General features: G+C 48.2%; 1 protein-coding gene across 4 annotated transcripts in view; it reads left to right on the top strand.

The window, feature by feature from the left end:
* Nucleotides 1-13,482, top strand: part of SH2B2 (SH2B adaptor protein 2) — a 46,692-nt gene that overhangs the window by 15,001 nt on the left and 18,209 nt on the right. For all 4 annotated transcript variants that reach the window (XR_003092413.1, XM_014527649.2, XM_025195712.1 and 1 more), the window contains exons 5-6: nucleotides 168-269; nucleotides 9,313-9,404. Coding sequence is in view for 3 of the 4 variants with exons in the window: in XM_014527649.2 (XP_014383135.1) it covers nucleotides 168-269; nucleotides 9,313-9,404 (194 nt within the window). In the remaining variant the exon portion in view is untranslated. The remainder of the gene's footprint in view (nucleotides 1-167; nucleotides 270-9,312; nucleotides 9,405-13,482) is intronic.

Below are 13,482 nucleotides of genomic sequence, written 5' to 3'. Positions count from 1 at the left end.
CAGTTTAATTAAAAGATCTTGGAGTTAGCAGGCTCCTGAGGGAAGTCTTTTTTTTTTTTTTTTTAATAACTAAACAGGCAAGGGAGAGATCCTGCGTCGCTGAGAGCTGGGCTGTACAGTCTCTTTAGAGAACCTTATCACATGCATGCTATTCCTTTATTTTCCAGGCTTCGAAGCCGAAGGTCAGCATCCCGCTTTCAGCCATCATCGAAGTCCGGACGACAATGCCTCTAGAAATGCCAGACAAAGACAACACTTTTGTCCTGAAGGTAAAGCACCCTGGATGCATTGAGATTTGTACTGGATCCAGCGACATCCCAGGCTTCTCTTCCCCTCCCCATCTCAGCAGCCAGTGATTCTACCCAGATGGCAGCTGCTGCCCTCCAGTCCCACAGGGAGGGGCCTGGGAGAGGAAGGGTGTTGTGTATTCATGATGGGTATCCCCCTTCCTGGCAGCAATTGATTGTGCCTGACACCACCAGCTGCTCAGAACTGTTTGCTTGCAGGTTCCAAAAGAGCCTTTGGTGCTTCAATTCACCCTCAAAAGATTGCTGCATGGCATGGGTACAGAATTGTAGTGTCATGTAACTGGGGCCTGGCCTCTGAGATGTGCTTAAAGAGAGACCTGAGAGAGATGGGAAAATGGACAGCACTTAGATTTGCACTCCAGTGGATTTAAAGACTTTAGGGCCAGCAGGGGCCATTAGATCAGTGGGTCTAATTCTCTGTCTCTCACGGGCCCTTACATTTCACGCCGTTACAAGCACAATTTAGTAGCTCAGTACAGCAGTGTTTGGCAAAGGTGCCACTTCCACCAAGGCACCCAGCCTTGGTATGAGCCCGTCGAGAGCTGGAACCTCTGCCACTCTCCCTGGAAGTCTGCTGCAAGGCTGAATTGCCCTCGCTGTTAAGAATCTGCGCCCAATGTTTGAGCCAAACCCACCTGGCATCAGGTGTCATCAGCTAGATTCATGTTCTGCCTTCCCCTGCTGAATTAAAGAGCCGTTTCACCAAAATTATTTTCTTCAACATTATTAACAACTTTACTCTCTCTCCATCCACTACCCAATGAAGTGGATTGTTCCCTGTAAAAGCTCCTGCCACTCTGAGCTTGTTAGTCCCCGAGGTGCCACCTTGCTTTAGTTTCTCTTGATGGTGTAGACTCATGTGTTTGGCTGTCTACTAAGCTCTTCCAAAAGAACTCTCAATTTTCATACGGGTTTGTCTATCGTATTTACTCAAATTTAAGATGATCCTGAATTTAAGACAACCCCCTAATAATTAGATTCTGTACATGGAAAAATTATAAATTAGTTATAATTTTCCACATATGGAATCTAATTATTGGAGGGTCATCTTTAATTCATACCCGCACTGCTGCAAGGGGCAGGCAGTGGGGCAGCAGGTAGTATGGGAGGATCAAGCTGCTGGCCCCCTGCTTGTGCCTGCCCCCTTGCCACCTCTGCCTCCTGCTGCCTCCCCCCAACACCTCAGGTCCCCACTTCCCCCTCTGCTCCCTCTCCTGCCCCTTTTCCCCAGTCTCTGCTCCTCCCTTCCTCCTTCCCCCCACCCCCCTTGTCCTTGCTCCATCCCCATTCTAGTCTGGGGCAATGAGCCTGGCCCCAGCCCAGCCCTCATAGCAGCTGCGTGATGCTGCTAGGGGACCGGCCATGCTCAATGTCCCAGGCTTCAGCTTGGACAGAGAAAACACAAGGAGAGGAAGGGCGAGGAGCAGGTGTGGAGCAGAGGGTGCATGGGGGAAAGAGATGGTGGAAGAGGCTGTAGGGAGGAGATGGTTGGGTACAGAGGTGGTGGAGGGGCAGGCAGCAGCTGCGGCCAGGGCCCTAACCCTGGGTACAGGATGGAACCTGAGCCACAGCAGCTGTCTGCCCCCACCCCCTTTTATTCAATTGTGAAATGCTTTTTATCCATGTTACATGGCGGGGGGGTGGAGAATCTCATCTTAGAATCCCATAAATAAAATATTTATTTTTCTTTCTAGCACAGCTTGGTCATACTTTTCCTCAGTTTTAGGAGGCTAATAAATTAGCCTCCTCCTTGGCCAGATACAGAACCTATATGCAAATGAGAGTCCTTCCCCACTGGGTCCAATGCAAGGAGAGGTGCAGTTTAGGCCCTGTGACAGTGAAAGCACAAGGAACTCCTCAGGGTTCCTTGGGCAGCCCCCCTGGAGAGCGACTCTATTATGATAGTGTTGCAGGCCCCCCATGTGTAACATTTCTCTCTCACTGGCTCCCAGAGCTAATCTTTCCAGGTTACAAGCAGAATGGCACGTGTTCCTTCTGCATCTCTAGGCTATAAACTCAGACTGGGAACTGAGAGTTGAGCTGGATTCCTTTTAGTTCATCTTAAACTTACTAGCACACTTTTGGTCACTGTAAAAAGGAATGGAGCCAACAGCAACAGTTTGTGTGGCAAGAAGGAGAAACAGTTCATATGTTCTGTAGGTGATGAATGAACTGGAGTGAAATCCTGCTCTCTCCCTCTTAGCTGTGTTGGCCTTGCAGAGCTAAGAGGATCCGTACAGCACAATCGGAAGGTAGGAGACTATATAAGCAAGTGATCTGCCTCCCAGTTGCCAAACTGGCCTTGGCCTCCCAGTTGCCAAACTGGCTCCCCTATTTGCTACATGTCAAACCCTTAGCATTTGCTCCCATGCTTCTCTTCCCTGCTGTGGCCAACAGGCAGCCTAGATGTTCCCTTAGACCTCACCAGTGAACTGAAGGAGCCAGCCAGTGCTATTGACCTATGAAGGAGCCATGACAGTTCAAGACGGGAAGCTCTGCAGATGAAGATTGAGGTCTGCTGGGTTGCAGTCTCAGCTCTGCCACTGACCAGCTCTGTGACATTAGGGGAGCCACTCCCACCATTGCCTTGTTTGTAAGCTCCTCAGGGCAGGGACTGTCTCTTACTATGGATTTAGACCCATGGAGTCCAGCTCTTATTGGGGTCTCTCACTGTTCCCCTAATGCAAATCTATTTGAAGATTAATTTGCTTTGCCATTGCCTGGTTAGGGGTTGCATTTGGTCTTTGGTGGCATTCTGAGCAGAGAGAGAGACTGTACAAAAGGGGCTTTCTGTCTCTCTCTCTCTTTCTTATTGTTCAGCCTACAACCCTGTTTGGCTGGAAAATGGGAAGTCAGAGACAATCTGCCAGGGGGTGACACTGCCCACTGTTATGTAAATGCTGCTGTTCCTGGTTGCTGGAGAGTGGTGTTCATTTGATCAATAAGAGGGGCTGGTGGAAGCTGTTTGATTGGGGGTGGGGGAGGGTGGCCTGCATTGCATGTCATAGGGCCTCTGGGGATGGAGAGTAATGCACAGCAGACAGGAATCTGAGGACAAGAGTAGATATGAAGGGCTACTCTAGCCCTCTAGCTAGAGACCCTCAAAAAGACTTTTTTTCCATACAATACAGTTAATTAGCTTAATGCAGTATCTTCTGCAGTGTGCTGCTGGCAGCTGCTCCTAACAACCCCTTGCTACAAAGCAGGATTTTTTCCCACTGGGCCGGAGCAGGCGACGTGGAAGAAGTCTGTTCTGCAGGCTGGCTCTGATCTGAACTGGGAGGCAGCCTCCCCAGCAGGGGCTGAGCGCTGCCTTTCTGCTGGTGAGTTTCCCTCGGATCCATCCACTCACTCCCCTCGAACGTAGTGTTTTGGGACTCTGGCTCCAGACACAAATGTGTGGGTCTGAGGTTTCAGCGACAAAGCACGTGATGAAGGTTTAATTAACCTTGTAAAGGAAAAAAGATGATTTAGTCTAATAAAGCTGCCGCTTCCTAGCAGCCACTCTCAAGGGGATGCTGGTGTTCATGGCACCTTGCTCCTCATTGAGCCTGATCAGGAGCATGTGGCACTGCAGGCAGAAAGTTAGTGTGCACAAGAAACAGCCTCAAAGGTTTTAGTGCATGAGCATTGGTACCAGGGTGGCCAGTCCTAGGTGTTTGGATGAATATTCAGATTCCTGCCATCCAGCTAACACAGGCCTCCAGAATTAGGAGTGAAACATCATGTGACTGCAAGCTCTCTACCTTGAGGCTTCTGCTTCTGATCCCTGGTCAGCTGCGAAAGTAGGCAGCTTTGGGCCAACAGATTTTTTTTTTGAGCACTACAATGGCAGGCTGGAAACCTGTTCTCTTCCTTCCTCTGCCCTGAACATAATGAGAAGCACTGGGGTTTTTTGGGGGTTTTTTTGGTTATCATCTTTTACTGGGCCATCTAGAACAGGGATGGGCAAAATGCAGCCCGCGGACCAGATGCGGCCCATCAAGCTATTCTGTCCAGTCCATGGGGCCCCTAAAACATTTGGAAAATTAATATTTATCTGTCCCTGGCTGCTTGTCGTGTGACCTTCGATGGCTTGCCAAGACTCAGTAAGTGGCCCTCCTCCAAAAATAATTGCCCACCCCTGATCTAGAATCTATACTCCATGCCTGTCTCATTTCCTAGGCCATCAAGGCTGAAGCAACACTTCAACCCTACTATTGTGTATGAAAGAGGTTTTTTCCTTTCCCTGCACCGTCAGTCTTCCAGAAGGAAGAATAGTTTCTGTTCACCTGGTTGAGCTCGCACAGCTCACAGGCACAAGAGCAGTGCAACGTGCTCTCAGTGCTGATTGAGTCAGACCCAGCCTCGTGTCCATGTAGCATGAGGGGAAGCAGAAATGCCCCCGCTGGTATGGGTTATGTAGGGGGTACTTTTCTTTGAGCCAGTATCCATTGCATTGCTTCTCTGCCAGTGTCTGTTTTAGATATATTTCCATCAAAGCTACAGGACTGGAAACCTGAGACATTAGTCAAAGCAAGCCCCAGCCCTAAATCTGTGTCTGACACCAGAGCCAGAAGGAATGCACCTGAGTGTCCTGACGGCTGTTGCATCCAGATGTTCTGGAAACCCCCATTCTGGCTCCATAGTTAAGTACACAGCATAACTCAGTCTTTGTGCACCAGACAAATGACAGTGTTGGTTGTATGGAGGGCAGGGCTCTGCTCTAAATCTTTTTCCTTCCAGTAAGTCATGCTGGGCTATTTGTACTGTTGGCAATACCCGAGTAAAATTTATATGACCTTACAGGAGAAAGGAATGCTAAATTTGAGTCCAGCGTGGGACTCCTCTGAACGCTACTTGCCTGTGCTGGTTTGTGAGACTTTTTTAGATCTCTTTGTCTCTTTGATAACTTTTACTTGTAAGGCCGAGAAACAGAGAGCTGCTAATGCTTGAAGAATTTCTGTCCCACCTCAGCCAAAACCTACCTCTAACGCTGTGGTTTGTTTCACAAAGCACATTTTCAATGAAGAGGGTAGAGACTAGCTTCCTTGTGTGGCTGAACTAGTTAAAGGTTTCCAAAATGGTAAATGCCAAGGGCGAATTTCCTGTATTAAGGCTTCTATTGTATTTGTCTTTAATATATTTAGATTAAAATTGTTGCACTTCATATCCCAGCTCCAAATGGGCATATGTTCCTTTAAGAAAGTGCTTTGAATTGAATAGATGCCCTGTGGCATGCAGGGGTTGCCATGGAAATTGTTCTTTTTCATTGAATCACGGATTCCTTGACAAGTCTAACTTATGCAAACTTCATCTGAGCTCCTTGTCAATAAGGATAAAGGGGCACTTGTGAGGAACAAAACCTTGATGTCCACTTTGCATTTGGTATGTTGTGGGGGCTGCATGTGTGAGTGTGTGTGCATGCATGTGTCTGTGTGTGCATGTGTCTTGTTCCAGAGCACAAATGATGAGGAACGAGGTGCAGTGTGCCCTGGGACAGCAGCCAGGTTAATGTAGCTTCCTTCCCCTCCGAAAGCTTCCCAGTAATTCTCAAACAATAACAGCTCTTCCAAGAGGCTTTTCCCGTTATTTTGGTCCCTGTTTCCTCAAGGGGCTTATTTGGCTTGTTTGTTTCAAAGTCCATAATTGACTGTTGAGATTCTAATTGACCTCTTGAGCGCTGTGTTCTCGGGGAGAGGAAATGTGTAAAAGGTGCTCTGACTTTTCAGTAGTTACTGTGCCTCAAGCGACTCCCAGAGCCAGACACTTTCTGGTCCTTCCTGTCCACGCTACAATCTACCGAGGGACATGGTCTGAAGAATTAGCCTGTGTGGGAAGGTGCAGTGATCATTAATTGATCCCAGCAGATGAATCATGATGAAAGTGCCTCTGGGAAATAGGCATGTGAGTGATGTTGCCCTCCATTGGCTGGGCCTACAATGAAGAAAAGGGATTTATTAGAATAAGTGACCTTTTGAGATCTTCTTTAACTTGGATGCCAGAGATCTGTGGCTTTTGAGGCAAAGCAGTTGGTATATTTGCCACATGGAGAAATTGCATTGGTTGTGTGTGGCATGTAGGCTCATGACAGAGGGGAAAGGAAGGGCAGATCTGCAAGAATGCAAGAGTTTCCCCTCTCGTTCAAGGTAGCTGTATTTTTTAATTGATTCTGCAATGTTTTGAAGCCTCTAAATTCAACCCCAAGGTATTTCTGCAGCGAGTGACAGTGCTGTCCCTCCTCTGTAACTTACATTTTCTTCCATCATGAAGACAAATGGTCCGTTGCAAGGTACTCATGCACTGTGCTCATTTTTGCTTCCTTTTGTTTTAAATGTTAGAGTCCCCAAACCTTCAACCCCCCCCGGTGCTTTGTTCTCATGAAGCATCTGCGTCGGTATGGAGTCTAGCAGCTGAAGGGATCTCCCCCTCACCTTGGTATATCTGCCTGGACCTCAGCATTGCTAGTGCACTGCACTTGCTTCTCTAGTGTTTGGCAGCAGAGTAGGCTCAGGGCCCTGCTGCTGCCCAGCTCTGAGTAGGGCCCTGTGGTAGAGCCTTTGGCAACCTGTTCCTCAGCTTGTTTATTTTCAGTGCAGCGATTCTGTTTTATATGATTAGGTTCATTTCATAGAAGGTCATCCTAGCTAGCAATGTGATACCCTGAGTCAGGACTGCCTCATCCAGTTCAGTAACAGATTATATAACATGCTTGGGAAGAACGGAGTAAGGAAAAGCCTGCCATAGACATGGGGTTTGTGCCTGATGCTTTAGGAAGCCACTTCCAGCCCTAGCTTCTGTGCCCATGCCACATCTGCAGCATTGTCAGCTCTCATGAGTGTGAATCATGATGGTTTTCATAAAGCTCTAGCTCTTGAAGTCATGTGATTGGCCAGTTGAGCTCCTTTTACACGTCTAGCTCCTGTGGTACCAGACAAAAGCTTGAAGCCTAAGGACACAGGACCCTAGAGGCAAATAAAAGAGACTCTCGGTATAAATAATAAGCAGGGATCCTGGTTTTCTCAGTTTAAAAATCACAAATTCTCTGATAAAACTCACAACTTCCACAATTAAAATAAAACTTCACTATATGTATAGGTATTAGTTGAACACAATGTTTTGTTGATAAATGTACAATTTTAAAGCAGTTTGGAAGCCTACCAGTGCCTCAATCGTTATAACAAAATACATTTTAAATACCTATAAATTTTGGAGTTTGATTCAGGGGTTTTTATCATGGAAAATCAGAGCTCTCCTTGCCCTCTTCACTCACCAGGATGTGGGTCCAGCTGCAGCTGTTCCCCCTGCTGCTTTGTGGCATTGAGCAGCCCTGATATGCCATAGCCCCCCTCCCCGCCCCCAGACCCTTACTCCAGTGCCCCTTACTCTCAACTCACAACCCTGCCAGTGCCACTCACTCCAAACGTGCACCCCCACTCCCCCGGGCTCTGCCGGTGCCCCTTACTCCCAACAAGAGCTGACCCCAGGGGAGTGCAGGGCCCGGGGCAGATCAGCCTGTGCGGGGCCCCCTTAACACTGTGCAGGGCTGTGGTACCCCTGCAAAGGGGGGAAAAGGGGGCTGTGCTGCTTCTGTGGTGCAGGGCTGAGCCACCAGCTCCAGGTGAGCTCCGCAGGAGGGGCTGCGATTGCTCTCCCTGGCTCTGTGGGCCCCTGCAAAGTGCAGGGCCTGGGGCAGTCAGCCCAATTTGCCATACCCTAGGGACAGCTCTGCTCCCAACCCACAGCCATCCCCAGCTTTGCAGGTACCCCTCACTCCCAACCCACTGCTCCCCTTCCTCACACTTGAGGACTGGGGATGGAGTGGGTGGGTGTGTGTGTGTGTGGGGGGGGGGGGCATGTGCCCCCCAGATTTCTGCACCTACAATAGAGCACAGGCCTCACCACAGTGGTGCAGCACTCCCTCCTATGCTGGGTCCTGCCTGCTGCGCTGTGGAGGCAGCTCCTGCCCAGAGCTGGTTCAGCTCAGCTGCAGCCCCATGCCCAACTGTGGGCACAGAAGTCTTGGGAGCATGTGTCCCCCTGCTCCCCTCCCCCGCAATGTGTAGCCTGTGGTCCCTCCTCCCAGTGCATGGTCTGTGCCTCTCCCCATCACCATACACACATTCACATGGTGCCCCTGCAGGCTGGTACTCTACCAGCCTGCAAAGGGAAACCACTGGCTTCCTGCGTGTTTTTCTCCTTTTTAAAGGGGAAAATCCTCGATCCTTTAAAAAAGAAAAATCTGTGTTTTTCTGCATTTTCAATAGCAAACAGAAAACCTGGATCCCTGATAATGAGGTAATATAATTTTAAAGACAATCTCATGGCACCCTGGGGGCTTGACTCATTTTTGAACACTTCTGGTTGGCGATGCTGTCTCAGGCTGCAACATTTGGTCTGATGAACTGAACAGGGTTAATCCAGTTCAGCACACGGAAGAAAGATTTTTCAAAAAAATCCAGGATACTACATGTAGCGCAGCTGGTGAATCAATAGGCAGTGCTTTTTCTTTGCACCAGTGCTTCACTACTGACCCAGCATGATGTTTCAGGGTGCCAAGTTATCGAATGAGTGTTGCCTGCTTCAGATGAGCCTAAAGCCCAGCTTGTTACCATGGGAGCATCTAAGACCATTTGCCCCAGAAGTCTGGCCTAATTCCTATTTTTGCAGTTGCCTTTGGACACCTGAAGATTCCCTCATCTCTTCCCTCCATCACTGTAATTTCTGTTGAAGAAGATACTTCTTAGCTTAAAGAGAGGGGTTGGGCTGCTGGTCAATATTGAAACAGCTGCTGCTTGCACTGCAGACCATGACCATGACCATGACCGTGGTATTGGTATTGGTAGGCATGATACCGTTGGTAGGCGTTTATTTGATTCCATTGTCCTGCTCAATGGTTGAGTAGGGAATATGCAGTAATGTCTTCTGAGTCAGGGGTGGGGAAGGAGAGAGGCAGGCAGGGAAGGGTGAAGACACGTAAAAGGATTGTTAATTGACTTCTCTTTCTCCCTTTCTTCCCGTGTAGGTGGAAAATGGTGCTGAATATATCTTGGAAACCATTGACTCCCTCCAGAAACACTCCTGGGTCGCAGATATACAGGACTGCATTGATCCTGGGTAAGGATTGCTTGAGGAAGCCACTCTTCCATGTTCAAAAAGCACAGCCACCTGTGCTTGCACTCTGCGGCTCAGGCACTTGGACCTGTGCTGTCCTGCTTGCTCAACTACAGATGGGTCAGTTCTCTGGCCTGTGGCACTCAGGTGACGGGAACCACAGGTCAGGAATTCCAGCTGTGCACAGTGGAGCCAGCGGCCTTGTGCCTGGACATCCCGGCTGACACTGACCGCACATGCTGAGTAGGTCGCAATTTATACCCTGTTCATGGCTCCAGACGTGAGAAGACATCATACTATAATCATCTCCCCACTTCCTCTTGTTGGTCTCCTCCAAAATTCATCAGCCACTATGATCCTAGAGGGGCAAGGGAGGCCCTTTCCAAAAGCCCCCCCCTCACAGCCCTGTGACTGCATGTATGTCTAGGTACTGCCCTCACAGTGGAGGGCTGGGAATGGCTTACATTTACTCTCAGACCAGAGTTGCAGTGTTTTACATTTCTTTAATGAAAACCAGAGTTGTTCTATCTGCCAGAAAATTGCTCATTGCCTTGCCAGGCTGTGTAGAACAGCCACTTACACAGTTGCGTTTTAAAGGCTGGTAGAAAGTGCTTAAATATTTAATTGACTGTTTGCTGTGAGGTGCTGTGAGTGATGGGCTGAGGCTGTGGAGGTGAGACACACACACCAAGGCGTTAAAGTGAAGTGTTCAGACTCCAGGGAGGGGAAACCATGTGGGAATTGCCTGGGGCTTTGGAGAGGCGGGGGAAGAACAAGGCTTTATAATATGTCTTGTTAGGAATGTGCTGTGGTTTTAGTCTGTGCTAGTGTATTAAGATCTCTTGTCTCCCTCTACTGAGTTCCAGTAGCCCATTAGCAGAACAAGCCCACTCTTTTCAATACAGGAGTTGTGAGTTCTGATCCTTTGTCTGGCTACTTCATGAGAGTTGCATGGCCTCATAGAGGTGAAATGAGATGAAGTTTGCAGGCCTGCTTTAAGCAGGAGGTCATGTTACATGAGAACAAATTCTCATCTGGGTCCAAATCTTCTGAATCCCTGGGAAATATGGGGCCATCTCTTGGCTGCTTCATAGAACATCAGTTCTGAAGTAGAGGGCTATGAGCCCCAAAGCAATTTCATTGTAAAAGTCTGTCTCTTGAGTGATGAACCTCGAAGATGGGGAACCCTTCCCTAAGGTCTTTTACAGCAGGTGGCTTAGATCCCTTTGCCCAAGGGCAGATGCAGCAGCTTCCTTCCTCTCTACACTTCTTTTGATGCCAGTTGTTTGAGAAGCTCCAAACACCTTCTGGCCATTTTGTCAAACCCTCCCAACCAATATAGGAGATAGACAGACAGGTCCTTCACATTTATAGATGTGCTGTGGGACACAAGGTACAAAGATTTAAATGACTTGTCTAAGGCTTCCCAGTGAGTTGGTGGCAGAGCTCAGCACAGAACCCAGGAGTCCCAAATCCCAGTCTCCTGCACTATCCACTGGTCAGTTCTGTTCTGTGGGGGACATTAGTTCAAAGCAGGACATAAGCGTGTTGGAGTCGGAACTAGTCAGGAAGACATAAAGACACCAGCTGCCTGAACACAACAGCAGGACCTCAGAGTGGTGGGGGTGAGGAAGGACTGTTCTAGTGAAAGGGTCTCTGTGCACTTCAAGAAAGAGATGCTATGGTTAAGGGGGAGCAGTGCCAGTGGGGCAAGCCTGGAATGGTCAGAATGGAAGCACTGCCCTGAGTTGACTGTAAGAGGTGCCTTGTGTCCATAAGTGCTGTCCTTCTCTGAAAGGTCTGGTGCTATCTGCTTGCTGTCATTCAAAACTGGGTTTTTCATTTCACGGTGAGAAACACTGTTGTCAAAGCTGCATCTGGGTGGGAAGGTTTGCAGTGCAGCCATCAGGCACATGCATGGAAAGACTGTGCAACTCTTCCTGATGGTTATAATCCATTGTCACTGAAACATTTTGAGGGGTGGGGGGATAGGAGAAGGGGAGATAGTGAAAATGAACAATTTTTTTTCATTTGAAAAATGTTCTTAAAGCCCCTTTTTCAACCCAAAAGTCCGCTTGCAAAATGTGAGGAGTTCTAGTAATCACAGCACCTGCTGGGGGTGTTACTCTTCTTCCTTTGGGCCTGGCCCTCGGAGTGTAGGAGTGGCTACAGCTGCTAGAGCTGAACCTTGGTGCTGTAGCTCAGACTGAAGAAGCTCCTACTTCTAGCTCTGCACATCCCACTTCCAGACCATGTGAGAGGGTAGCTGTCTTACAGGTGGGATCTTGTCTGAGATTTTGCCAACCAGAGAGTTACACTTGTCAGAGGTTACAGCAGAGTACAGTGCTTGTCTTTCCTGTGCTACTGTGGAATGCCCCAGTTCTCAAACAGCTTCAACAGTCCACCCCAGAGGTGGGTGCTTTTCACTGATTGGGTCAGTGATTCCTGTACATACAATCTGTTAGGTCTGTCCGATTGCAAGGTGCTATAGGAATGTAAGATGCTGCTTTATTCTTGCTGAGATTAAAAAAAGGGGCTGGGGCTGGGGAGTGTTGGATCAGCTGGAGAATATGAAAAGGCCTAAACTACCCTAACAAATAGCACTCAGGACCAAATAGATTTGCTTCCTATAGCTGCCTTTGTGCAATGTAGGGCTCCATTCTCATTCCAAACCTGTCTGAAAACTGAAAAAACCAAACCTTGTCATGGCTCAGATGTTGCAGGGAAGAGCTAGAAAGCTGAGCCAGTTGGTCTTTCTTTGAATCAGTCTTGGGAGCCCATTGTACATGTCCAGCTTTGCTTAGAAGAGCACTTGGGGGAATATACCCAGACCAAGGAATGGGGTAGATGCACTAGTGTCTCAAGTTTCTGCATAAAAATGGATTCTTGGAGTTTAGAGGATGCATTTTTACCCCTTGGTCCCTGCACTGCAGCTTTTAAAGTATGTTACCCACAGGCAGAAGCAGGGGGTGGGAGGCAGGGATCCTGAGACAGTGCCACTAACATGCTCTGTGACCTTGAGCTGTGACTATGTTGCTGCCTCTTTTTCCTTTCTGTAAAACAAAGGTAAATGCCCAACTCCAGCTCCCTCACTGGAGCACTAAGAGGGAACATTCTGCTGTGATCATGCAAAGACATGTGCTTCTGCTTCGCTTTGAACCTCTGATCAAGCCTCACAGCTGCCAGAAGGATGAGTTGCAGGCACAGGCATAAGAATGTGCAGGATCATGGCCGATACAGACAAAGCACTTTGGGGATCTTCAGATGAAGCATCCCCTAGCAAGAAAAGCTTTACAGACATCATCCCCTGCCACCATGAGATGCTGTGCAGGCCCTGGGATTAAACCCATGCACAAGTGGCAAGAAGCAAAGCAAGGATCTTCTGTACCTCTTCCAGCTTTACTACCCAGGGGCTGGGCTAAGCAATGAGAGATGGGCAGTGGAAGTCTGGTTTAAGGTCCTTGTTCATCTAGACTGCTTCTTTTTAAACTTTCGTTCTATAATGCATAGAGAGTAATGATATTATTTAAAGACTGTACTCTATGGCACTTCAGAAAACACATAAAGAAATGTTTGAATATTCAAACACCATAATAATACCCAGCACTTATAGCACTTTTCATCACTAGTGCTCAAAGCACTTTACTAGGCTGCTTACAGAGATTAAAAAAAAACAAAACTTGCTTTACTTAAAGAAGCAGCATGTTAGTTCAGCCCAGCTCCACAGTGTCTATATAGATTGGGCGCTTTGGGGCTTTATGGCACTTTTATCTAATAGCTGATTCAATCAGCTGTTAGATAAATGTGCCAAACGCCCCCCCCCCACTAAAGCACCTGATCTATACAGACGTTGGGTGAACCAGATCCAACTAATGCGCTGCCTCTTCTGGGCGTGTGCTGGGCTCAGCACGGGAGTGCACCAAGTTTAGAGTAAACCACCATTTTCGTTTGTTTCTGTAACATCTGTAAGCAGCATGCACAAGTCAGTAGGATGGTCCCTGTTTTTCAAATGGAGAAACCTGAGGCACAGAGCAGCAAAGTGACTTAACCAGGGCCATGCACCAGGGTGGTGACAGAGCCA

The sequence above is a fragment of the Alligator sinensis genome, unplaced genomic scaffold (assembly GCF_000455745.1).
Source record: "Alligator sinensis unplaced genomic scaffold, ASM45574v1 scaffold1504_2, whole genome shotgun sequence".
Lineage (NCBI taxonomy): Eukaryota > Metazoa > Chordata > Crocodylia > Alligatoridae > Alligator > Alligator sinensis.
This window is presented reverse-complemented; position numbering and strand designations above follow the sequence as displayed.